This window comes from Antennarius striatus, chromosome 1, assembly GCF_040054535.1.
Source record: "Antennarius striatus isolate MH-2024 chromosome 1, ASM4005453v1, whole genome shotgun sequence".
Lineage (NCBI taxonomy): Eukaryota > Metazoa > Chordata > Actinopteri > Lophiiformes > Antennariidae > Antennarius > Antennarius striatus.
Window position 1 is genome coordinate 3062868 of NC_090776.1, and position 24220 is coordinate 3087087.

The following is a 24220-nucleotide window of genomic DNA, read 5'->3' on the forward strand; positions in this document are numbered from 1 at the left end:
AAATCAGCATTCAAGTGATTTTTCACCACCGAATTTCTTTTTTCCGATTTCCAGGAAACCCTAAAATGCTCTGTTTTCTCCTCACTGGGAGCAGAGCGGTGGAATGTGATCTGATCTGCCCCCCTCCCATCAGTCCACTGCCCTCCTCTGCAGAGCAGGAAAACCCCTTCATGAGACCATTTATCACACCAGAAAGAGCAGAACTGATTCAACGCTTTGATCCAATAGTTTATCAGTGAGAAGCATGAAAGTGGATGCGTGCCCATCGCAGATTTAAATAGTGAACAGCTGAATAAAACGTTCTTTTGAGCCTGTACCTGTGTGTGCTGCATTTTTAAGCCAACCTCCACCCTGACGCTCAGTTTCTTCATGAAACTTTCCAGTGCTGACTTCTTAATGCTGTTTGTGGCTGCGCTGAAATCTCCCTGTAGCAAAGAGAACAGGAGAAAAACTGTAATCAAACAACAGAATTTTAAAAAAGAAAAGTTTTTCAAGTTGGTGGTCCTCCAGGAGGCCTGTGCGTGTTTCTTTGTTCAGGGCCTGTACACAATAACATATGCATGTGATTGGATTGGATTTGACTAACTAGAGTGTGCTCTTAATTTCCCTTCAGGGATCACTAAAGTATATTAAACCATCAATCAACTTTTATTTATATAGCGCTTAATCACATCTGAAGACATTTCGAAGCGATTTACAGATAGAAAGTCAACAATGCCCCCCAGAGCAAGCATACGTAAAATCTTAAATCTTAATTACTACAGATTTAGGCAGGATGCGGCGCACGATGATGATAACGGTAAATTGGTTTCTATATAACAAAGGTTGGACTTTGAACCGAAAATATACTGTTAATAGTGTTATTTTATAATTTAAACGTATTTTGCAGTTCAGGCTTCTGTCCACCAGAGAATATTGAGTTCAGTATTACAAATAAAAGACCATTTTAATGACATTATGTCATAAAAAGAACATTTTGTTCCATTGCAGCTGAACTATGTGTTAAAATGAGTATTTTTAATTTAAATTATTTTGAATATCAAACACATTCGTAAACGTTCAAACGCGAACACCAGTTTTTCTGCGGCTCCAAGCTCCCATTGGTTTAGCTCGGATCACGTGACCAGGAAGTTCAGACTACACCGCTCGTAGCGTCGAATTATTGAACCTAACTCTCTTGCTAAGCGGTTGTGTGACGTGTTGTTGGTTTCCCGTGTTTAATGTTAGTCCCGTGTCGCGGAGGGACTCCGCGTCGTGACTCGGTTCCGTGGACTGTCAGTGAGAAGGTCCGGGCGGTGGATGACTCCGCTGCCTTCGAGGCGGCACCGGCATCGCTTCTCGGCCTTTTGGCTAAGATCAAGTGTAGTATCTGTTCTTATCAGTTTAATATCTGATACGTCCCCTACCCGGGGACCATATATTAAATTGATTTTTGGAACAGGGAGATGGAATAGGGGCTTGCTCCGTCCACTCCACGCATCGACCTGGTATTGCAGTACCTCCAGGAACGGTGCACCCCCCAATGATGTTGAATAATAACATAAGAAGTGAAGCTGGTCATACAATATATTATTGATCTTTAAAGAGATGTAATGAATTCAAATTACATCTTAACAGTCAATCCACCAGACCTGAAGGAAGTTCTCTGGAGACGGTTCATCTCTTCTCCAGGAGCCTCTTCAGTTCTCCACTCAGGAACTTCTCTAAAGTCCAGCAGATCTGTCCGAACAAAGGAAGAGAAAATACACATTAAACAGTTTATTAAATCCTAAGGAGGGAAACTGTTGATTTGGTTCAACTGTGTCGCTGAATGAAGTTTGAGACATCACCAGTCTGATGCATGATCATACATGTACATTCACATGAACTCAGATAATATAACTGAAAACAAGGTGTCCCGCTTTCCTTAAGGTACAGCTTTGTAAAGTGGTTCTGTGTCGCCATCATGTGTTTGGATTCAGGTACTGCAGCTCCTGAACGTCTTCAATTCTGAATGTGTGTTAAACCCTAATTAACGGGTGGAATAAATTCCACGCGTTAATTACTCTTGTTTTGTAATCAAGAGTGATCTTGAGTTATATTAAGAAGTCAAGTTGTATCTACGTTGCCATATATAGGTTTTAAGTGATTTAATTTTTAAAAAATATTTATATTTAATTGTTAATGTTAAGAGCATTTTAGATAAAACCATTGGAGTTGTTTTTATCTTAAAATTATGCATATCTACATTTCAGAGCACTTCATCCGGGGGTTCATTGAGGTGTTTTTTGGCCTTTATTTTTTTTCAATATCTTTATATTTCATTTTCACATTTTCAATACAAATTCAACAAAACAACTCTTATAACCGGACACCCCTCAACCCTGGTGGTCACCTGGGGTGATCAAATCCTGGGTAGTGTTTATTAGCCAATGAGATGCGTGGGCCCCTTCTATGGTTATTTAAAGCATTTTTTGTTGTAAATATTTTTGTAGGTGGACACCAACATCTGTGAATTCTACATAAAGGGCAAAATCCAATCAATGGCAGTAGAATTGTACTGTTAGTCATCTGCAGATAGTAGTTCGTAACCTTATTTGAAGACTACATGGTAAGTGATATCTCATTTTAAGGACTGTCGTTAAAAGTTGATATTGTTGAGATAAAGGTAAGTTGTCTTTAGAAGCTGCAATTAGCAATTATCATATTAGTGAGACCACATCTGTACTCAGTGGGTACTGAGTTTAACCCGTGGATATTGTATAATTATATCCCAAGTGAGGTACAAAGAGAGGTCTTACCAGCTGCTCTGAGGTCGACTCCTGCCCACAGACGTGTGTTTTGGAAGGAGAATCTCCTAAGAAGGAAGACGGAGAAGTTGTCCTGAGCTCTGCTGGTTTTAAGTGGTGTGTGTCCCAAAGCTGGAAGCCCCTCATCTGAGGGGGGGATGTCCTAATCTCCTTAAATGTGGGAGGTTGCCTAGGAAACGTTGACACCTCAGGGGGAGGTGTGAAATCTTCATCAGGAGCTGTGAACTAAAAACTCAGTTTTCCACAAAGTCTTGGAGGCTCTGATGAGACTTAATGAATTGGGGGAAATTAAGTAAAGATTTAGATCCAAGATAACATTTGTCAATAATGTTTTTCAAGTTATGGCAAAGTAATCTTTAAATGGTACCTAAGAGGAATGGGTGACCCGCTGAGGTGGGCCCTTCCAAGTTTGTAGGGGTTGGGGGGATGGGGGGTGCCCAGGTAATGTCCACACCTCAGGGGGAGGTGTGAATGCTTCATTAGCATCTCTGAGGAAACCACTCAAAGCGTTTCACAATGTTTTGTAGGTGTTTAGAGAATCAGTGTCCTCCATCTAACCCAGTCTAACCAACTGCCTTTCCACTCTTCATCCCCTTCAGTTCCCTCCTCACTTCATCCTGACTAATCTTCACTACTTCCTGGTCCACAACAGCCATCTAATCTAGTCTCTTCAGTCTTCTAGTCTGGTTGAAGGTACTGAATTTTTTTTATTTTAATTTATTTTATATACTTTATTGTTCCCCAAAGTGAAATTAGTCAGTTGCACGCTCAAGGGCACACTGTTAACTCTAGTCATGCATTTACAGTTTCTTTCACCGTGAGGACTAGAGGTTCAACTCCCCCCCTGCTCTGCCCCCTGCCACAACCTTGAACTCTACCCTCACTCTGCCCTGCCCTCCCCCCAACACCTGAATACCCCTCCCCCCCTCAACACACCACTTCCCCTACGGGATTAGAGAGTGCAGAGATGTTTACCATCCCTTTGTGTTTCATCTCATACTTTGTGCTGTACTGTCTGTTCTACTGCTTGTGTTGTACACTTGACAATTAAACTGACTTTGACTTTTTATACTGGGTAGAGGAGAGCTCCTGCATGTTGCACCCCTAATTCTTATAATTCCATTAAAGAGTGTAATCTGAGATTAGATTTTTAAGAATTTATTTCAAGTTATGGTGAATTTATTATTATCTGGTATTGATCCAATACATCGTGATTGACGAAGTCCTGGTAATCCCGACATCTGATTGGGGTTCCTGAATGCATCACGTGTAGTCGAATACAAATGTCCCCCCCCCCCCGTAGAGTCTGATTTGCCCAACGACAGCGGTTTTATTTTGATAGGGCGTTTCCGGCTCCACATCCGGTTGTGACGCCAGCGGCGCTAGCTTGCCACCGTCTCACGCTGACATCCGGTGAAAACACACAAACAGGTAACCGCTGCGGAGGTTTACGCGACCCCGGTCGAACCGTAGCGTCTGTTCAGACATCGTTAACCCTACTTTAACGATCTGAGCGTCTAGCTGTTTGCCTCCGTGATGTTAAAGAAAGCAAACATTTGTTAAAGAAAACTTCCAGAGTTAGTTAGCAGAGCTAGCTGTTAGCTCAGGGTTAGCCACGATAACAATAGCTAGCCGCTGCTAGCTTACGACACAAATGTGCTTTCCAGCTGTCGCCCTGCTAACATTATTCCAGTAGCTGCGTTTATTACTATTTAAATTACATTTAAAATGTAAAAACGTAAATTCCACGGTGATAGTTTGTTTTCACACGTAACAAAAATGTTTCGAGTGTGTTTGAGGAGCTAACCAGGAACCACACGCTCCGACCGGGGGAACGTCACACCGGACTCCCCGCGGAGCATCACGGCGTTTAGAGGCCGCGGTCCGTCCGCGGGGACCCCGCGACACCAGCTCCACGTTCCCGGGGACGGTCGTGTGGAATGGGGGGGGGGTGTTACTTTGTTTGTGGATGTCTTGGTGTTTTTCAACTTTTTTCCAAGTTGCCTAGTTTACAAGTGATCAGCTGTGTGTGTGTGTGTGTGTGTGTGTGAAATGTTTCCGCCACGCTGAAAAAACACGCAGCTTGTCGATTGTGTCTGGATGGAGATGCTAACAGGCTAGCTCTGATGCTACAGGTTGGACATGTGGTGTCTTCGGATTAGACGGGTTTATTCTACTATGACGTCAGCGTTGAACAGACCGATGTCAGAGTCAGTCAAGGTCAAAGCTTTATTGTCAAGTGTACCATAAATGCATGGACCTACAGCACAGGTGAAATCGCAGTACTCTCTGACCCACGGTAAACAGGCAGTACAACAGGTAGTACAACACAGGCAGTACAACGCAATCAGTACAACAGGTAGTACAACACAGGCAGTACAACGCAATCAGTACAACAGGTAGTACAACACAGGCAGTACAACGCAATCAGTACAACAGGGAGTACAATACAGGCAGTACAACACAGGCAGTACAACACAGGCAGTATAATATGGGCAGTACAACAGGCAAAACAACAGGTAGTACAACACGGGTAGTACAATACGGACAGTACAACAGGCAGTAAAACAGGCAATACAACAGGTAGTACAACACAGCTCAGTTGTCTGTAGTGATGGAGGGTTAAAGTTGCCCCTTTTTGTCCCTTATCACTCCGTAATTAGCCAATGCTAATTGTCATTAGCTAGATAAGTTGTTGTTTGGCTTTAGCTGAGTGTTTGAGATGATGTCACTGAGCCTCAGCCTGTTTTACTATAAACCTAGTTTAGGACAAAGTGTTGTGACGTCAAAGTGTTGTGACATAATGCCAGACGTTGTGTCAGGCCAGAGACACACACACACACACACACACACACACACACACACACACGTCCCAGTTCCTGCTTCCTGTTCTACACACGTGGTTGACCTGTTGGTCCCATAGGGGTCACTGCATTCAGACACCACTATCCTCTCTAGCGAAGGGCTTCCACTCTTTTTTGAGATTGTCAAGAAATGTAAAAGTACATGTTAGTTTGGTCAGGTTTGACAAGTCCCACTGGAATAAAGATCCACCCTCCAGTTTTACACCTGGAACACATTCCACAGCTTCAGAAGTCAGTGCACAGTTTGAAATAGAAATGACACAAATCAAAGTGGGAAACATGAAAAATAACATTATTCAAATGTGATCTGGAACTAATGTTCACTGTAGTGTGTTATAGAGCTAAAACAATAGTTTTTACATCCCGCTTGAAAGCGGTGATGTATTGTAATTGTCAGTGTTCATGTGTACGTCCGTCCGTCCGTTTGTCCACCAAATATCTTCGCAACCATTGCAGATAGAAAGATGAACCAAAAATGAAATGATGACGTTGACCTTGACAAAACTAGTTCAAGGTCAAACTTTAACTTGTACACTCATGAACTGGATAAGATAGAAAGACGAAGGAGAAGGCCAGTGTGAGTGAGACCATAGATCAAAGCTATATATAAAGCTGTGTTGCTTATATATCTGACAGTAGATCAGGGCACTAGCTTTGATCTTTGACCTATGCCAGTAGGTCAGGGTAAAATTTTGAATTCAGGGGTGATGAACTGCATTTGTTCTAGTCATGAGGTTATGTTCAGATACTAATACAGAAATAGCTGAAGGATGACCTCAGACGCCATCGCTCTCCTGCTTCCTAACTGTGATTTCTGCATGTTTGTGATCAGGAGCGATGGAGACCACAGACGTTTGTGAGATGGACGTGGCCACCAGGAGGATCGTGGGGGGGAGCGAGACCCCTCGGGACCTGGACAGCCTATGTCAGGTAAACCCTCTTCATTACGTGTGTTTCTGTTTGGTTTTCTCTGACCTCCTATTGTTAACAACCGCTTTGCGGAGAGCGTCCTGCTCCTTATGTTCGATACGGGGACGGCTGATGAGAAACCCGACTGGACTCCGTCCGGACGAACCAGCAGCTCTTATGCTGCCACTTTAAAGCAGGCATTTCCTGTTGGAATGGGAACATCCTGTATGCATCCGCCAATCAGTAACTCCATGAGGGCTAGATCTGAATTAATACAGGAAACGATAAAAGGCAGGAAAACGACCCAACGACTAAAGGAGTAGTGCCCCTCCTTCACTAAGGAGGTAAATAATGGGAAATACAGGTCATGTTAATGTTTACTGGGAATTGTATGGTGGAACTGAAATGGTTAAAATCCAGATGAGGTCCCGACTGAGGACCTGAACAAATACAAGAACTTAGTGGGGTTTTTTTAACCAGTTTTGGTGTTTTATCACCATCGCTAACGGTTTGTGTGTGTTGTGTGAAAACGTCTTTGGAGTGTGTGTTCTCTGACATGTTGGAGTGTGTTTTCTTTGACGTGTCACAGTGTGTTCTCTGTCGTATTAGCGTGTTTTCTGACGTGTTAGTGTGTGTTCTCAGGAGGAGGTTGCGGGCTTCGCTCTGGGGGTGTGCTGCTCCGTGGAGGAGAGGGGGGAGACTCCGGGCCGGGAGGATAGCCCCAGCGATCTGGTGGAGGCGGAGCTTGATCTGGTGGAGGCGGAGCTCGACTCTGGAGGAGACGGCAGGGCCGCAGAGGACAAGGCCTTCGGTAGGAGGACAGACGGTCGGGTGTTTCCCTCACACACACACGTTAGTCAGCGGTGGGGCTGTGGCGTCGACATGACAACGTCAGTCAGACGGTCCATTATAGTTAAAGCCATTTGTTTTGTGTTGAACCTGTCCTCATTGGCTGTAGGGAAGGAGGTGGTGCTGCTGATGCAGGCCCTGAACGCTCTGGCCACGCCCGAGGAGAAGCTGGCCGCTCTGTGCAAGAAGTACGCCGACCTGGTAAGACCGCCAGTCCACTCCGAGAACCAGCTGATACCCACGATGCCGTCTGTCTGGCGCTGACTGTGGCGTTGCGTGTCTTCAGTTGGAGGAGAGCCGCCGCATGCAGAAGCGACTGAAGGCCCTGCAGAAGACCCAGTCTCAGATTGTGAAGGAGAAGCTCCACCTGCAGGGGGAGCACAGCAAAGCCATCCTGGCCCGGAGCAAGCTGGAGAGTCTGTGTCGAGAGCTGCAGAGACACAACAAGACCCTGAAGGTAGGAGGAGAGAAGGGCGTGATGGAGGCTCTCCAGCAGGGGGTGCTGACGCTCTCATGTCCATCCCGGACCCCACATAGGAGGAGAACGCCCAGCGCTCCAGGGAGTATGAGGAGCAGCGGAAGGAGGCCATGCTGCACTTCCAGATGACCCTGAGCGACATCGAGGTGCAGATGGAGCAGCACAGCTCCCACAACACCAAGCTGAGGCAGGAGAACGTGGAGCTGGCCGACAAGCTGAAGAAGCTGATCGAGCAGTACGAGCTGAGAGAGGAGGTAACGCGGCGCCGCACCGACCCGCCAGCCGCGGCGGCGGCCGTCGAGCGACGTCGCTGACGGCGTTTCTCTCCGCAGCACATCGACAAGGTGTTCAAGCACAAGGAGCTGCAGCAGCAGCTGATGGACGCCAAGCTGCAGAGGATCACCGAGATGATCAAGGAGGTGGAGGAGAAGCAGCAGAGAGAGAGAGACTTTGTGAGTACCTCCGGGGGTCTATGTGGGGGGAAAAAAGCAGACGGTAGAACCCAGACCTCAGTCACAACCAGTTAGCCCTGCTAGCCCTGTTAGCCGCCGAGCTAGCAGCAGGAGCTAGCAGATCTGTGACGCCCCACTGTGTGATCCCTCAGCTGCTGAAGGACGCCACCGAGTCCAGACACAAGTGTGAGCTGATGAAGGAGCAGGAAACACAGCTCAAACAACAGGTACACACACACACACACACACACACACACACACACACAGCTGTGACTGACGCATTCTGCTTTGACCTTTGACCCTGTCAGCTGTCCCTCTACATGGACAAGTTTGAGGAGTTTCAAAGCACTTTGGCTAAAAGCAATGAGGTCTTCACCACCTTCAGGCAGGAGATGGAGAAGGTGAGCCCCCCCTAACCCCAACACCCCCCCGCCCCAGTGGCTGGTTTAGTTGCTAGCTGCTAACGGTATGGGTTCCCTGCAGATGACCAAGAAGATCAAGAAGCTGGAGAAGGAGACGACCCAGTGGAGAACCAAGTGGGAGAGCAACAACCAGGCCCTGCTGCAGATGGCAGAGGAGGTGAGAACCTGACCCACAGCTGGACCCGGTCCAGGCTGGAGAACCTGACCCACATCTGGACCCGGTCCAGGCTAACCTAGCTTAGCTTGTGGTCCCATTAACACTGGTCACATGTTGAACATTGTTTACTGATGGTTCTCTAGATGCTGAGACGTTCTTTTCAGAACAGACGTAACAGCCTCCATCTCCTGATGTCCAACAGTATAGTAGTGTTAGCAGTATTGTGTACTGCTACAGTATTAGCAGTATTGTGTACTGCTAATACTGTAGCAGTACACAATGCTGTAGCAAAATAAACAGTATTAGCTTGTAGCAGTATGACCAGTATTAGCGTGTAGCAACAGTATTAGCTTGTACAGTATGAACAGGGACTTTGACTGACTGTCCCCTGATGTGAAGGTGATGTCTGTGGGCGGGGCTCTGAATCTGGGGGCGGGGCTCTGACTCAGACCGTGCTGTGTTGCAGAAGACGCTGCGTGACGGACACTTCAAGGCGCTGCAGGGGAAGCTGGAGCTGCTGGAGCGGCTGTGCAGGGCGCTGCAGAAGGAGAGGAACGACCTGAACAACCAGCTCAGCCTCCTGCAGAAGCAGGGGGGCCGGGTCACCGCGGCGCCACCTGACCCCCGACCCCCGGGGCCCCCAGCGCAGGAGGACAAGGTGGAGGAGGAGGAGTGTATGGGCCTGGCTGACAGCCCGGAGGCGGGAGACACCCACCGAGTCCCCAGACCCCCTGAACCGGACTCAAACACAGGACCTGCTGCAGCAGAAACACGGCCGTCAGCAGAACCAGCAGCCGCACAGGTCCAGGACTGAACCCACCTGGTCCAGAACCAGCGCAGGAACACCTGTGATGTTTTTTATCCTCCTGCCTCCGGGGCTCTGAACCCGTATATTTTTGGTGTGATAGATTCTGGAGATTAAAACCATTGTGTTCTCAAACGGCTCGTTGGTGTCAGGTTGGTTGTTTGGTTGGCGAGTCTCCGTTCTTCCAGACGCCCAATCAGAATGTGGGTCTGACAGAACAGGTGTGAAGCAGGTGGTCCTGGTGTCCAGTCCAACCCACAGACCTTCACCTGAGCTGGGGCGCTCCAGGACGCCACCTAGCAGCTGGATTGTCTGGCGTTAATGAAGCCGCGCCTACAGTTACACCCTCCCACTTCCTGTTGTGACTCTCAGGTGACGTCAGGATCTACCTGTACAGGTGAGACAACCTCCATTCCAGAATGTTCCTCTAGTCTGGCTTGAATAAACATTCTCTAGGACTACTTCCTGGGTGTGAGATTAAGTCCACAAACTAACGAAATGTAAAAGTTTTTATTCACAGAACATAAATGCGAAACAAACGGTGAAAAGTTATGAAAGTTTTATTGCAGTTTGGAGATGCAGGAAATAAAACGAGGAAGGCGTCGCCCTCAGTCTGAAGCATCAACAGCAGGAATGTTTTTAGGTCGACTCCCCGGCTACGTGTCACGTGTATCAGGTGGGGCGATGGTCGTCGACCCGTCACACGTGCGTCTGGAGGGAAGCTGCTCGCTGGTGGTGTCTGGTTGAATCTCAAAACGTGTGTTTTCTGGACGTGAAGTCACTTCCTGCTCCGCAACACAACACACTCCCTCAGCAGACATGCTGCCACCAGCAGGGAGAACCACTGGGCCACCAGGGGGCGTCAGCAGGATGGGACTGGACCCAGCGCTCTACTGGTACCTCTCCAGAATGGACTTAGACGGTGGAGGACAGAGGTTTCGTTTAGCTTGAACTGAGCCAGAGAGAAACGACCTGGAGCTCAGGGAGGAGGAGGAGCAGGAGGAAGAGGAAGAGTAGGGGTGGCCTACCGCTAGGCCTCCAGCTCAGATGCAGGGGTGTTGTCCAGCTCCTCGTCGTTGTAGATGTTCTCTGCCTGGTAGGAGGAGAACAAGGAGCATCAATGGTCGACAGGTGAGAGACCAACACTGACCTACAGGGAGGAGTCAGGAGAGAACCTCACCATCTGCCAGACTTGCATGATGTTGTCCTCGGACACGGAGCAGATGACCCACGGCTCATTGGGGTTCCAGGAGAAGTCAGAGATCTTGGCCGTGTGGCCCCCATGGATGAACTGGGGTAAAGAGGGGACGTTAATAACAAGCCAGCGACCGACTGGTGTTAACACGATGTAGGACAAGAAGGCGTGGCTTTAGGACACGACCTACCAGCAGCTCTGGGGGGCCGTCCTCTGCGTCTTCTGCTGACTGCTCCTCACCAATCTTACTAGAAGACAAAATTCAAAAAACTCAATGAGTCCCCAAGGGCCGATTGAAAGCACATGAAGCAGGATAGGTGTACAATATACACTGTAAACAGTGTAAACATAAACATAATAAACAATAAATATAAATACAATGTTTTTGTTAAATAACAATTCAAAACCTAGTTAGTACAGGACCTACTTTGTTGAAAACATAATAGGTTAGTCAGTTCAGAAACAAATTAGTTTAAAACCTACTGAGTTCAAAACTTTGTTTGAACCTAGTTAGTTTAAAACCTAGTTAGTAATAATTTTAATTTAACAAACACCAAGAAGATGCAGCGTGAGCTCCAGCCCACGACCCTCTGGAGGCCGTTAGGTGACGCTGAAATTGTTTTGACTCAAATGACGTTACCTCAGGTCCCAGACGTTGAGGCGGCGGTCGGTGCCGCTGGAGGCCAGGATGGTCTCGTTGTGAGGGGACCACTGAACCTGGTGGAACACATGGTTAGTCCCTGGTGGGTCAGGAACAGACGACCAGTAGAACACTGACGTTTACAGAACACCTGAGACCTTGAACACGGTTCTGCCGAACTCACATTAAAAGAACAGACCTGTTTCCGAAAAGGTTCTTACCTGGAAGATTTCATCTTTGTGGGACTCAAAGGAGTGGAGCTTCAGCTTGAGGTTCCTCAGATCCCACAATGCAACAGTCTGAGAGACACACATCAAATATTAGACACCGGGTAGACGGATGGAGCTCCGAGGGGACGCGAGCCTCCTCCCCACCTTGTCAGCTGACCCCGTCGCCAGGATGAACTCGCTGTAGGGGTTGAAGCTCAGACAGTTGACCTCAGCGGTGTGGGCGTCAACTGCATGGCTGGCCTTTGATGTGTTGTTGGACCGGGTGTCCCATCTGGTGGGGGACATGTATGTTATGGGAGCAAATACACCCCCCCCCAAGCCTGAAACACGCCCACACAGACGTGGGTCCTCCGGAGTCATCTGAGTCCACACCTGATGACTCCCTCTGACCCGAACCCACCCCACACAAACCTCAGGGGGACTAGAACACAACCCCTCCCGTCAGAACCAGACTCACATCATGAGCTTCTGGTCGTCGGCCACCGACCCGAACAGCGACTCGTGGAGCAGGTGCCAGGAGACGTCCTCCACCACCGCCGTGTGGCCCGTGAAGATAGTCTTGGCGTCCACGACCTTCCCCTCCTTGGGCCCGGCGCCGATGTCCCACAGACAGATGGTCTGGAGCGACAGGAGGGGGCACTGTCAGTTTGAGTCTCTGGAGTGGCCCCGCCCCCAAGTCGGGCACTCACGTGGTCGTCGGACGCGCTCAGCAGGTTCCCGCTCAGGTTGGGGTTCCAGGAGAGACCGTAGCCCTCCTTCTGGTGGCCCTTCAGCCTCAGGTCCGGGCTGCACTCCCCACTGGGATCTGGAACACACCCACACGCCTTCATTCAACAGTGGGACCGGCACCCACACCCCCACGTTTGCGCCCTGCGCGTCACCCCACCTGGTTTGGACGGGTGCTTGTTGTAGTCGAACACCAACACGTCAGAGGTGGGGGTCTTGGTGGCGATGATACAGTGGTTCTGGGGCATGTAGCGGGCCCGGTTCACCTCGCCCTCGTGGTTGATCTTGATCTCGATCTCGATTTTCCCGCTGACTGAACCGAACCCGCCGAACTCTGACGAGAGAACACAGACGTCCGGTGAGGCTGGAACACGTGACCACGCGTCAGCCCAGCCGCGCTGACTCAGCTGCCCCCGCCTGGGCATCGACCAACATACCTGCTGGGAGAGAAAACAAGTTTCAGTACAGACACAACAACACAAACCTCCTTCTCTAATATGATGTGTGTGTGTGTGTGTGTGTGTTACCTCCTTTCTCGCTGTCGTACTGCGAGGCGTCGAATTGGGCGTCGTCGTTGGGCACCTGCACGCTGGCGATCACCAGGTGGTTCTGCTCGTCAGAGGTGTGGGTCCCCAAGACCAGCCGGTGCACTGTGTAGTCCTTCCCCTCAGGCCTACACACACACACACACACACACACACACACACACACACACACACACACACACACACACACTCAGGAACCCGTTTGGTGGAACGCTTCTCAAGCAGAACCAGTCTGGATCCTTTTCAATGATTGAAACTTTATCGACACTGCAGTTCCAAAGTTACCGGGCATCGAACCCATGAAATAAATACCTGATTAGAACACACATCAACAGGTGTCCAGATGTTTGACAATCAAACTTCATTCAGCAAACAAAAGCGTCAAACCCAGAACGACCACCAGAACGTCACATGACTCAGACAGGGTGAGGAGCCTGAATCCAGCTCCAGCCACCTGTGGAGCGCTGCCAAGCTAACGGTCCGTTACTCCCTGAGGAACGCCGATCATCAGCTGATCGATGCCCATGAACGGGCGTCTGACGGGAGGACAGAAGAAACACGAACCCCCACCATGCTGCAGCTGCATCCTTAGAGGCTCCTCAAAGTGACCTGGGTCCTTGTTGGACTTCCCCAACACAGAATGAGGTTCTTTAAGAACCCATCACCTGATGGAGGACCTGGGTACACCAGACCTCATCAGGATCACACACGGATAATGCAAAGCTTCTGAACATCCGAGTCCCGTTGTTATGGTGACAGCTGACATGACGTTACTGGTCCGTGAATCAGATGAATCAAACCAGAACCGGTGTTGACCCTGTTCTAAAAGAACCGCAGACAGAACCACGAGGTTAGTGCTAACCCAACCGAACCTGATGGTGTGTGGACACACCCTGGAATTATACAGCACTGGTCTGATAACTGAGGAGGTAAACAACAGTCACGTAACGTTCGTAGGTTGAGTCCCACCTGTAGGTAGGTTGCGCCCTACTTGTTTGTACGTTGAGGACTACTTGTTTGTAGGTTGAGGACTAGCTGTACTGTCAAGGGGCGTGTCCTTGAAATAGATATTTAAACTTGTCACGATGTTGGGTTCTAGTCCATCCTCTCTCTGGCACCCTTCAAAAGGTCACCGTGAGGTCACGATGCCCGTGTTCCGCTGGTCACGTGGTCCTTTACCTGCTGACGTCAGGGAGCCACTGGACGGTCAGGCTGGGCCACTCCAGCGCGTGGGTCATCACCAGGTCGTACAGGAAGGGCGTGTTCTTCTTCCAGATCTTGTACTCCTCGTTGATGACGCGTTCTTCCACGGCATCGTCATAAACTGTGACGACAGGGCAGAGTGTGGGTTACATCCGGTCACTTCCGGTCAGCCAGCTAACCGGCTAACGCAGGCTAAAGCTGTGGCTCCGTCTGATCTGACGTGCACACACGCTGCTGTGGATGCTAACGGCTCATTGCCCCTGCTGCTAGTTGCCCCTCCTGTCCTGCCCTCCCGACGGAACCGAGAACGGCTCGTGTGACGTTCCCACCACGCTAGCATGTTAGCATTACGACAGTGAGAGGAAGAGGCTGCTCTTCCGTCGATAGTTGTGTCTGGTTAACCCGGTTGACCCGGTTAACCTACCCTCTTTATCAGCCATGGTCCAAACTCCGTGACGTGTCCAAACCGAGGGGCAGAGGGGCAGAAAGGCGAACTCTGTTTACCCCGCAGTCCGCGAGCTGGCGCCGCTCAGCTTCACTCGGAGTTGCCAGATCTGAAGGAAAAAAGCAAAATAGTGTTTTTTAAACGACACCCACGGAGGACGCGTCAACACCAAATTAACGGATACAGCTCAAATAAAGAATGTTTATGCGTTATTACTGTATTATAACTCCAGCGCGCCATACATCCCTTGTGAGCGAGTGTTTACAAAACTCTAACTGCCGGTAATTAGCGGACATGGCAACAACGCACTCTTTCCGTTTCCGCGGCAAAACGCAGGACGCCGGCTGCGGTGGCACCGCCCACATCCTACGTCATCCTGCTGCATTCTGAACGTATGGGTACGTTCCGTATTACTTTAAATATAAAGTATTCTTATAAAAATGTCTCAACACTGGTTTTTGCCTAACATGTTTACATTTTGAATATAAAATTTTGCTAAAATAATTAAAAGGTTTATAGTTTAAAAAAAAGTGTTATCTTTTGTTTTCTAAAAAAAACACATTTTCCCGTTGAAGTACACGAGTGATGAAGCTGCGAAATACGTGCAGACTGGTTAGCATCTGGTAGCATTAGCTTCGCTTTGGGGGTTTTCAATGGTCTTTTATTGCCACCGTTTTGACAAATGACTTGTTCGTTTTTTCACAGAGTCTCTTTCCTGTTAAACGCAATAAAAGCTTCCTAAAGTTCGTTCAGCTCGGCAGTAAACATCTTGAAACGCCCCTTGTGTTCTCCTGCTATTCGTCACCTACCGTATCTTCGACGTCACCGGAATTCATTCCATGACATAGACTCATGGGAAATGAAGTTTTTGGTAGCTTTGGGCGGGAGCTGCACTACCCTGCTATTCAGTTTTATAACTTTTTAAATACTTACAGGGAATGAAAGCGAAATTTGTAAAATTCAAAAAAATTATAGTATTTAAAATTAATACATTTTACTTAAATATTCGGGCGCTATCGAAACAGTGAGAAGCAGAAGACAATTTTTTAAAAAGTAGAACTTCCGGTGTAGACCCCGCCTCTCGTCTGTTGCCAGCTGGGATTGGCTCCAGCGTAGCGAGTATGAAGGGGCGGGACTTCCTATCGAAACTGCCCTATCCAGCGTAGCATTTCAGACCTGAGGCTGAAGGGGCGGGACTTCCTGCGGCTGTGTGGCTCCTGGTTGGCTGCTGCTCCGTTAGCCGGGAACTTTTTGAAGCGAGCTGGGTGTGTGTTCGTTAGCGTCCGCGGGGCTGACGGGAGGCTCCAGCTACACTTCAGACACCGGACCTTTCAGGTTCACTGCCGGTTCTGATCGCTGATGGAGCAGCGCGCCCAGGAACAGCCGCCTGCCGGGCCCCAGGAGGCCGAAGAGGCCAGGGACGTCCTGGTGACTGATCTGGAGTCCTTCGTAAACGTTGAATTTGACGAGGGAAACCACATGGACGTCCGTAAGGAGAGCCGCGACCCCAGCAGCGTGACCCAAGGTGTGAGTCCTGGTTCGGTTGGTGTCATCGGTTAGCTGCTAGGATGATGTCGGGGTTCGGGTCGGGGACTGGAGGTCTGATCATGTCCACCAATGCTGCTGTCAACCGGGCTTCAGCTCCATGCAGGAAATCAGATGAGATGATATTAGATTAGATCCCTGTTCTGTTGTCCGAGTCACTGCAAGCTGTGGGTTCTGGACGTCTCTGACGTCATCTTCATCAGCTGACCTGCTAAATGAAACCTACTAATAGTCACCCTGAAGTTTGGGACTGTGCCATTCATTCAGATCTTTGGTTTGTTTTTGTCTTCGACATCTAGAACAATCTAGAGGACTCACTAACACCAAGCCGATGACGTGACGCCGACACACCAGAATCCCTCTGCAGGACTCTCATCGCTCTTCTTTGTCACTCAAGCTCTGTTTCAGAACGAGGAAGGAGAAGAAGAAGAAGAAGAGGAGGAGGAGGAGGATGAAGAAGATGCCAGTGACGGCGGTGATGGGGCTGACAGCGGCACCGACCACTTCGGTCCTGGACAGTCTGGGACTCAGCTGCAGAGGTGTGAGCGCCACGGCGGGGGGGACCTTCCTGACACCTTCCAGACCAGCCAGCTGCTCTTCTACGAGAGGTTCAAGGCCTACCAGGACTACATGCTGGGTAACGGAGGGCGTCCCCTAGTGGAGGCTGCTAACGCCACAGCCTCCGTCCGTCCCTAATGCTGTCGTTTCTGTGTGTCCTGAAGGCGACTGTAAGCCCTCCGAGGTGAAGGCTTTCACCGCAGACTACCTGGAGAAGGTGATGGAGCCGTGTGATTGGCTGGCTCTGTGGTCCACCCACCTCTTTGATGTTCTGGTGGAGGTGAGACCATCACGTCTGAACGAAGACACTAAAACACATCTGTCAGTGCTGGCGGCGTGATCTCGGATGACCTTGTGTTGCTCCTGCTTCCAGGTGCGTGATGTGGACTGGGGGGAGCTGAAGGTGCGCGTGGCGCTGGTGCTGCCGCTGCAGTGTGAGGCCAGGGGCTGCGACCTGAACGAGGAGACCATGACGTGCCTGCTGGAAGCCACCCAGCACAAAGTCCCCCTGCAGGAGCTGCAGGCCGTCTACGAGCCGTCTGGAGACTTCGACCAGACGGCCCTCGCCCTGGAGCACCTCCGGTGGGTTTGGGGTCCACGCGTTGACGCGGTCTGTTGAAGGTCACGTCCCGCTGACGCTTCTGTCTGCAGGTTTTTCTACAAACACATCTGGAGGCAGTGGGACGAGGAGGACGAAGACGATGACTTTGACTACTTTGTGCGATGTGTGGAGCCTCGCCTACGGCTGTGAGTGCTCGTCGTGTCTGAGGTGACCTTGAAGTGACCTTTAGGTGCTGGACCTGACCTCCAGTGTCTTGCAGTTATTACGACATGCTGGAGGACAGAGTTCCAGCGGGCCTGGTGGCCGAGTACCAGTCCCTGGTGGAGAGGTGTTCCCAGTGCTTCCAGCAGTTCTCGGCGCTGCGCAACGGCCTGAGTAGCGACTCGGACTCGGAGCTGGACAACGTGTCCATGGTGGAGGGCCTGAAGCTCTACGAGCAGCTGGAGGTGCTGCGGCGCAAGCTGCACATCATCGAGAACCCCCTGCTGAGGTAGAACACAGGCTCACGTCCTCACCGCGTCTGCTGTGTGGTGTGTGTCAGAGTCACAGCCGAGTCACAGTCAGAATCAGAACCAGAACCAGAGTCACAACTAGAGTCAGAATCAGAACCAGAACCAGTAGCAAGGAAGACAGGAAGCTGCTGTCCGGCGGCTGGAGTCCCGGTCCGACACGTCCTCATCGTGGCTCTGATGTCCGAACGGGTTAACAGAACGGGATTGGGGGGGGGGGGGGTCGTAATGTTCTGTGTTCAGGTGTTTGACTGGCCCCGCCCATTTCATTTTGTGGTGTGGCAGCAACCGGGAGTCATTTATTTAAAGAACAGGAAATGATGCAACACTGAAGGAAGTGAAATAAACCAGCTTTCATGTCCACTGGGCAACCTCTGAAGACTGAACACACACACACACACACACACACATACTGTGAACACACACGCACTGAACACACACACTATCGCTCACGTTAGCTGCATCTAAACACGATGTGCTGTGGGCTAACCATTAGCTTCCTGCTCTTCCTTGTGGCGTTGGAGGTATGTGCTGGCCTACAAAGGCAATGCCCGGCAGCAGTGTGTTGAGCGCCGGGGGCCCAGGGACTCGGGTGTGAAGGTCATCCATGTGGTCGCCGCCTCCTGTAGCGCCGTGCAGCTGCAGTCCCTCCTCAGCGACAGGCTCCTCCCCCTGGGCTCCTCTGAAGACACGGAGATTCAGGTTGGTACCCAGAACTACGCGTGTGGTTACTGAATGTCGCTGGAGAAGGAAGTTCCGTTTTGATGCTAGCGCGGTCGTCATGACAGCAAAGGAGCCAACGTGACGACACTTGGGGTGTGTCCTCCTGAACAGGCTGTGTGTTCAGTTCCACAGAGATCCGGTGTCCGCCGTGGAGTCCTGCCACGATGGCGACGTGGTCTTCATCCTCCCAGGGTCCTACAGCGTCAGCAGCTCCATCTTCCTGCCGGACTCCGTCACCATAGAGGGTAAATGTCCTTTCAGATAGGGTGGACCTGAACGCTTTGGGGTGTCGTCTGCTTCCAATGTTCACTTGAATCTGGACAAGGTTCATGTATTCCATTAGAAGGGCCCCATGGAGCTGAATGCACCACCAGGGGCAGCGGCCGCTGACTGTGTTCTGTGTTTTAGGCTTCGGGCTGCCTGATGAGGTGGTGATTGAGAAGAAAGGCAAAGGGGACTCGTTTGTGGAGTCCACGGGGGCCCAGATCCGATTGTCCAATATCAAGTTCATCCAACACGACGCCATCGAGGGCATTCTGTGTGAGTAGGTCGGTCCAGGCTCGTAGGTGTCGGTCCAGAGTCGTGGGCGTCGGTTCAGGCTCGTAGGCGTCAGTCCAGGCTCGTAGGCGTCACAGGGTTCCCCCACTGATGACACCATCATGGGTTCATGTTCTCACTGCTGCCCATGGACGTCGTTAAAACCGACCAGCGCCTTACTGTCCTCTCCATCCCAGGTGTGCGTCAGGGAACCGTCACCATGGAGAACTGTGTGCTGCAGTGTGAGACCACCGGCGTCATTGTGCGAATGTCGGCCCACCTCACCATGAACATGTGCGACCTGTATGGCTCCAAGGTGGGTGCTGCCGGGGCGGGGCAGGACGCGAGTCTGGTCTTTATTAACGGTTGCGGGAATCCACTTGAAGGCACACAGCTGTTCACACCTGTACAGTCCCCTGACCTGTGTGTGTGTTTGTGTGTGTGTTGGCTCCAGGGGGCCGGTGTGGAGATCTACCCTGGCAGTGTTTGCAGTCTGGTTGGTAACGGGATCCATCACTGTAAGGATGGCATCCTCATCAAGGTGAGGCACGGCTCGCCCAGACATTTAGGCAAGGCTTTGATGTCGTCACCAGTTTGTAACTTCACCTCATTTTAATGTTGTATTTCAGAACACCTGCTTTGTAACCCCAGGTCGTGGACCGGACCGGTACCGGAAAGACTTCCTTTACCGGTACTGGTAAAGGAAGTCTTTCACTTCGTCGGATCCTGTCGGTCATCAGCATCCGACTGAACTGACGCTCCACAGCACCAGCTGGGACTCACGCTACCCTGTTTGTGTTTGCAGGACTTTGCCGATGAGTTGGATGTGATGCCGTCCATCACCATGGAGAACAACGTGATCCACAACAATGAAGGCTACGGGATGATCTTAGTGAAGCCCAACGACGGAGAACAGCACAAAGGTGAAGGTAGGTGGCGCCAGACTCACAAAGAGACGTGAAGGAAGCAAGACGTTTAGGAAGACGTCTGTCGTTTTGTTCCTAGACGACGCTGCTGGACTGACGCAGGACAAACAGGAAGCCGTTCCAGATGCTCCTCCCTCGTCTTCAGCGTCAGCCGTGAACCCGAGCAGCAGCTCAGCCGACATTCAGCCCGAAGCAGCAGAAAGCAACGATGGCGGCGGCGCCCCCGCCTCTGGCAGGAAATGGCAGTTTGGTCGTCAGCTGAGTAGAAACAAGGAGACGTCATGCAGCCGGGCGGTCCAGGACCTGATGGACCACCAGATCTTTGTCTCCATTAAGGGAAACCAGTTCCGACGCAACGGCATGGGCGACTTTGGCACTTTCTTCTACTGACACACACACACACACACACACACACACGTCACATCCTTCACTGTTTGATGACAGCTGATAGACGTCTCCATGTGGGCCTCGAACCCGTTTAACTAACACATTTGAAGTTCCAGGAATGGTTTTATTCTATTTATTCCTCGGGGCCCCGATACTGACTGTAAATGTTTTAACCTATTGTTAGATCCACGCACTGCTTTACCTTATTGTTGTGATTGGTTGTCGTGGAGGGGAGGGGCTTCCTGACAGCAACACATCATTGATGAGTTGCACATGTTGATTTTGTTCTACGTGACCTGCACACTTTGTCTTGGGTGAATTACGTCTGTTCTGTGTTCAAATGTTTTATGATGAATTTTAGAGTTGATTTACCAAAGCAGAAGCTCAATGAAAATAAAAAGTCTGGTTTTATGTAATCAGAGTCATTTGTTTTTATTTGCTCACACCATAATCCAGGTTTGTTTGATCCTGGAGTAGGACAATCAAGCTTGGATTTACCAAGACTCTTATTTACACATCTGAGAGACCAAACCTTCAAAATGGGAAACGATCTAAAAACCTGACAGTAGCTATCCTCTACCGAGGACGTCCTATCACAGTGTTCCACTTGTTGCGGTCCATCAGGTAGTTCTTATGTAGTCCTACTGACAAGATGGAGGTAAATGTGGATGAGTTTTGGTCATGTGAGGTTCAGGAAATATGCAGTTACATCAGCACTTCCATCGGGTTCTTGGGGTCCTGTTGAAACAGTCTAGAAGGTATAAAGTTAGAGTACTGATCAGGGATCAGCTCTGAGCCCCTTCCTGTTTGGTGATGGATAGGCTGACAGATGACAATAGATTAGAATCCTCCATGGACCATGATGGACGGATTAAGGACAGTGGTGAGGACAGCAATGAAGGATTAGAGACAGTGGTGAGGAATGTGGGGAATGGAACTTACCACCCTAGGATGCACGTCTTGAGGCAAACTTAATGATCAAGTGCGTCCAGATAGGGTTGTGAAGTCAGGGGTTGTTTTATATTTGAACCAGTTAACGATGAATGATGGACTCTGCCGTCTCTGGTGTCCAGTAGACAGTCTCTGGGATGAGAGTGGATTGGATCAAGTCCTGCCTGACAAAAAGATGCTTGTGGTTTTGATGATGTTGTTCAGTTTCACCTGCTGCTCCTTCTGCTGCCTACCCAGTCTGTCGCAGGGATTAGTGACACAGACGTGAAGACAGGGGTGAGGAAATGTTTCCTGGGCCTCTTCCAGCAGAGCCTCCAGCCGTTGGACCAGTCTCGAGGTTCTGTCATCTGACAACTGAGGCACCTGAGCAGGTGAGGAGCGACCGGCTGTTGAAGACCTTACAGACTCTACCTGTTGCCATGTAGACTTGCCCCGCCTCTGTTTAGATAGTGACAACATTTTTATACCGTTAAATACTGTATATTCATTCACGTCTAACAGTTTTTACTTTACAAATTAATATTTTGGTCATCTTGTCTTATCTCCTTTGCCGTTGCACCATAAATAAAGTTTTATCATTGTTGCACTGGAGAAGCCCAGTGAGGTAAATTGACGTGCGTTGGCCGTTAGGGGGCGCTACAGGGATGTGGTAGTTCTAACTGTCGGCTAAAGGTCAGCGACTGCTCGTTGGAATGTTTAACGTTAAAGTGAACATTTTTCAGTTATCAGAACATCCAAACAATTAAAAATATATTCTTTTTTACACAAAATAAAAGAGACTATTCTAATGACTATCTTTAACAAGTTGGTCATTAGAAGGTTTAAGGCAAATTTTAAATGAGAGCAACAAACATCCATCATGAACAAACTCCAGAAATGACATTTAGTCCATATGAAGTATAAACTCATCTTTGACCTTAAAGTCTTTTCTGGCCACCAACAGGTGAGTTTAGTGTTCCAGGTCAGCAGCGGTGAATCAGGGCAGAGGCACCTGTGAACACAGCGTTGGTGACTGAAAACCTTCGGTACCATCTGAGGACCCGGTGACGGGTCCATATGATCCACATGAGCGGAGCCACTCATCTCTACATCTGGGTGGCTTAAGCCAGGACACAGGATCTAACTGTGGAGTGGTTCTCACTGTGGAACGGATCTCACTGTGGAACGAAGCACAGACAAGATGAATAATTTCTAGTATTAAAAGATGGAGACGGGCCAAAAGTTTAACACGTCAACATAATCCAGAACACAAAAACAAAATCTCTAATTTGGCTTTTTCCGTTTTTCCATTGAAACAACCGCTGATGTATAGTTTTGGGGGGCAGGGGGCGTGGTTATGACCGGCCTGGACCAGGTTTCTGGCTCTGGACCGAGACTCTGGCTCTGGGTCAGGTCTCTGTCACTGGACCGGTTTCTGTCTCTCAGTTGGGTCTGTGTCTCTGGACCGGGTCTGTTGCTCTGGACTGGGTCTCTGGCTCCAGACCTGGGTCTCTTTCTCTGGACAGGTCTCTGTCTCTGGATGAAGACTCTGTCTCTGGACCGGTCTCTGTCTCTGGATTGGGTTTCTGTCTCTGGACTGGGTCTGTTGCTCTGGACTGGGTCTCTGGCTCCGGACTGGGTCTCTGTTTCTGGACTGGGTCTCTGTCTCTGGACCGGTCTCTGTCTCTGGACCGGGTCTCTGACTCTGGACTGCGTCTCTGTCCCTGGACCGGTCTCTGGACTGGGTCTCTAGCTCTGGACTGGGTCTCTGTCTCTGGATGGAGACTCTGGCTCTGAATGGAGACTCTGGCTCTGGGCCGGGTCTCTGTCTCTGGACCGGGTCTGTGTCTCTGGACTGGGTGTCTGTCTCTTGACCGTACTGTGGCTCTGGACTGGGTCTCTGGCTCTGGACCGGAGGTCACGCTCTGCTGTCCTCATGCCTGAAGCTCCATCTGGACAGCGGAGCCCCGTCCTCACTAGGACATGGTCTCCTGAGGGGACATCACTGCTTCATAGAACCGACAGTTCACGTTCCTATAGGTTCTAACACAGATCTGAAGCCTTAGAACGGTTCTGGATCAATTCTGGAGAGCCTTTAATCTTAGATGTCAGGAGAAACGTTCTGTCAGCTGCCAGAGACAGACTGACCCTCAGGAAACGACTGGAGTTATATGGTGACGAAACATCAGGAGGGACGGAGGGACGGCCCACAGACAATCTGGTTCATATCAGTGGAAAACAAAACCACATCTATGACCACGGAAAAGAAAGACTTGATCCACGTCACGAAAGAACAAAACAAAACGTCCAACGATCACGATATAAAATCAGGATAGATAGATAGATAGATAGATAGATAGATAGATAGATAGATAGATAGATAGATAGATAGATAGATAGATAGATAGATAGATAGATAGATAGATAGATAGATAGATATAGATAGATAGATAGATAGATAGATAGATAGATAGATAGATAGATAGATAGATAGATAGATAGATAGATAGATAGATAGATAGATAGATAGATAGATAGATAGATAGATAGATAGATAGATAGATAGATAGATAGATAGATAGATAGATAGACGTCATCACCGGAGGGTGATCCGTTCGAATCTCGGAGGTGGTTCTCGGAGGATGCTGAACCGCCTCCAGTCCGGTTCTGTTCCGGTTCTGTTCCGGTCGTCTGATCGACTTGGGTAGCCTCGAACATCGAGGAGCTTCGATCTGCTGGTGGACCTCATCTCCACCGAGTTCCACTTCAACCCGGTGAGGAGACTTGAACCGGAAACGGCACTTTTTTGTCGGAACTTTTTTGGTGCTGAGCGA

General features: G+C 49.7%; 3 protein-coding genes, 1 long non-coding RNA gene and 1 other non-coding gene across 9 annotated transcripts; 3 read left to right on the forward strand and 2 right to left on the reverse strand.

Annotated features, from left to right (window-relative positions):
- The first annotated feature begins 1330 nt into the window (after positions 1 to 1330).
- Positions 1331 to 1521, forward strand: LOC137601134 (U2 spliceosomal RNA). Its single transcript, XR_011037035.1, has one exon. It is a non-coding gene; the product is annotated as a U2 spliceosomal RNA (small nuclear RNA).
- Positions 1522 to 6261: 4740 nt separating this feature from the next.
- Positions 6262 to 9863, forward strand: txlng (taxilin gamma). Its single transcript, XM_068317868.1, has 10 exons — positions 6262 to 6583; positions 7205 to 7373; positions 7521 to 7612; positions 7698 to 7868; positions 7949 to 8143; positions 8222 to 8341; positions 8494 to 8568; positions 8650 to 8742; positions 8825 to 8920; positions 9387 to 9863. The coding sequence occupies exons 1-10, from the start codon at positions 6491 to 6493 to the stop codon at positions 9732 to 9734; spliced, it is 1452 nt and encodes a 483-aa protein (XP_068173969.1). The 5' UTR covers positions 6262 to 6490; the 3' UTR covers positions 9735 to 9863.
- A 404-nt stretch (positions 9864 to 10267) lies between these two features.
- LOC137597007 (histone-binding protein RBBP7) lies at positions 10268 to 15015 on the reverse strand. Of its 4 annotated transcripts, none has more exons than XM_068317888.1 (13): positions 14926 to 15015; positions 14689 to 14818; positions 14241 to 14385; positions 13044 to 13189; positions 12677 to 12850; positions 12480 to 12595; positions 12248 to 12408; positions 11935 to 12061; positions 11782 to 11859; positions 11561 to 11637; positions 11111 to 11168; positions 10906 to 11016; positions 10268 to 10818 (listed from the first exon to the last, which is right to left on the reverse strand). In XM_068317888.1, the coding sequence occupies exons 2-13, from the start codon at positions 14702 to 14704 to the stop codon at positions 10756 to 10758; spliced, it is 1272 nt and encodes a 423-aa protein (XP_068173989.1). In that variant the 5' UTR covers positions 14705 to 14818; positions 14926 to 15015; the 3' UTR covers positions 10268 to 10755. The 4 variants fall into 4 exon arrangements, with proteins under 4 accessions (XP_068173989.1, XP_068173981.1, XP_068173996.1 ...); XM_068317880.1 differs by having other exon boundaries at positions 12677 to 12853; positions 14926 to 15014; XM_068317895.1 differs by lacking the exons at positions 14241 to 14385; positions 14689 to 14818; positions 14926 to 15015 and having other exon boundaries at positions 12677 to 12956; positions 13044 to 13184.
- Positions 15016 to 15033: 18 nt separating this feature from the next.
- Positions 15034 to 20855, forward strand: shcbp1 (SHC SH2-domain binding protein 1). Of its 2 annotated transcripts, none has more exons than XM_068317835.1 (13): positions 15034 to 15107; positions 16652 to 16891; positions 16977 to 17092; positions 17186 to 17394; positions 17464 to 17559; positions 17634 to 17864; positions 18408 to 18585; positions 18731 to 18851; positions 19015 to 19146; positions 19341 to 19459; positions 19598 to 19684; positions 19949 to 20072; positions 20149 to 20855. In XM_068317835.1, exons 1-13 carry the CDS (start codon positions 15104 to 15106, stop codon positions 20457 to 20459), a joined length of 1968 nt encoding a protein of 655 aa, XP_068173936.1. In that variant the 5' UTR covers positions 15034 to 15103; the 3' UTR covers positions 20460 to 20855. The 2 variants fall into 2 exon arrangements, with proteins under 2 accessions (XP_068173936.1, XP_068173928.1); XM_068317827.1 differs by lacking the exon at positions 15034 to 15107 and adding an exon at positions 16002 to 16234.
- Positions 20856 to 20882: 27 nt separating this feature from the next.
- Positions 20883 to 24122, reverse strand: LOC137597066 (uncharacterized). Its single transcript, XR_011035604.1, has 3 exons — positions 23987 to 24122; positions 22324 to 22564; positions 20883 to 21845 (listed from the first exon to the last, which is right to left on the reverse strand). It is a non-coding gene; the product is annotated as an uncharacterized lncRNA (long non-coding RNA).
- Between the last annotated feature and the right edge of the window lie 98 nt (positions 24123 to 24220).

Bases quoted from the DNA above. Each gene is read 5' to 3' on its own strand.
- txlng (XM_068317868.1), top strand. From the start codon at position 6,491: ATGGAGACCACAGACGTTTGTGAGATGGACGTGGCCACCAGGAGGATC. The intron at 7,374-7,520 runs GTAGGAGGACAG...CATTGGCTGTAG, and splicing joins CGCAGAGGACAAGGCCTTCG to GGAAGGAGGTGGTGCTGCTG. The intron at 7,613-7,697 runs GTAAGACCGCCA...GCGTGTCTTCAG, and splicing joins GCAAGAAGTACGCCGACCTG to TTGGAGGAGAGCCGCCGCAT.
- LOC137597007 (XM_068317880.1), bottom strand. The intron at 13,190-14,240 runs GTAAAGGACCAC...GTGTGTGTGTAG, and splicing joins TGGCTCCCTGACGTCAGCAG to GCCTGAGGGGAAGGACTACA. The intron at 11,017-11,110 runs GTAGGTCGTGTC...TCTTTACCCCAG, and splicing joins ACGGCCCCCCAGAGCTGCTG to TTCATCCATGGGGGCCACAC.
- shcbp1 (XM_068317827.1), top strand. From the start codon at position 16,069: ATGGAGCAGCGCGCCCAGGAACAGCCGCCTGCCGGGCCCCAGGAGGCC. The intron at 18,852-19,014 runs GTAAATGTCCTT...TCTGTGTTTTAG, and splicing joins GGACTCCGTCACCATAGAGG to GCTTCGGGCTGCCTGATGAG. The intron at 19,685-19,948 runs GTGAGGCACGGC...TTGTGTTTGCAG, and splicing joins AGGATGGCATCCTCATCAAG to GACTTTGCCGATGAGTTGGA.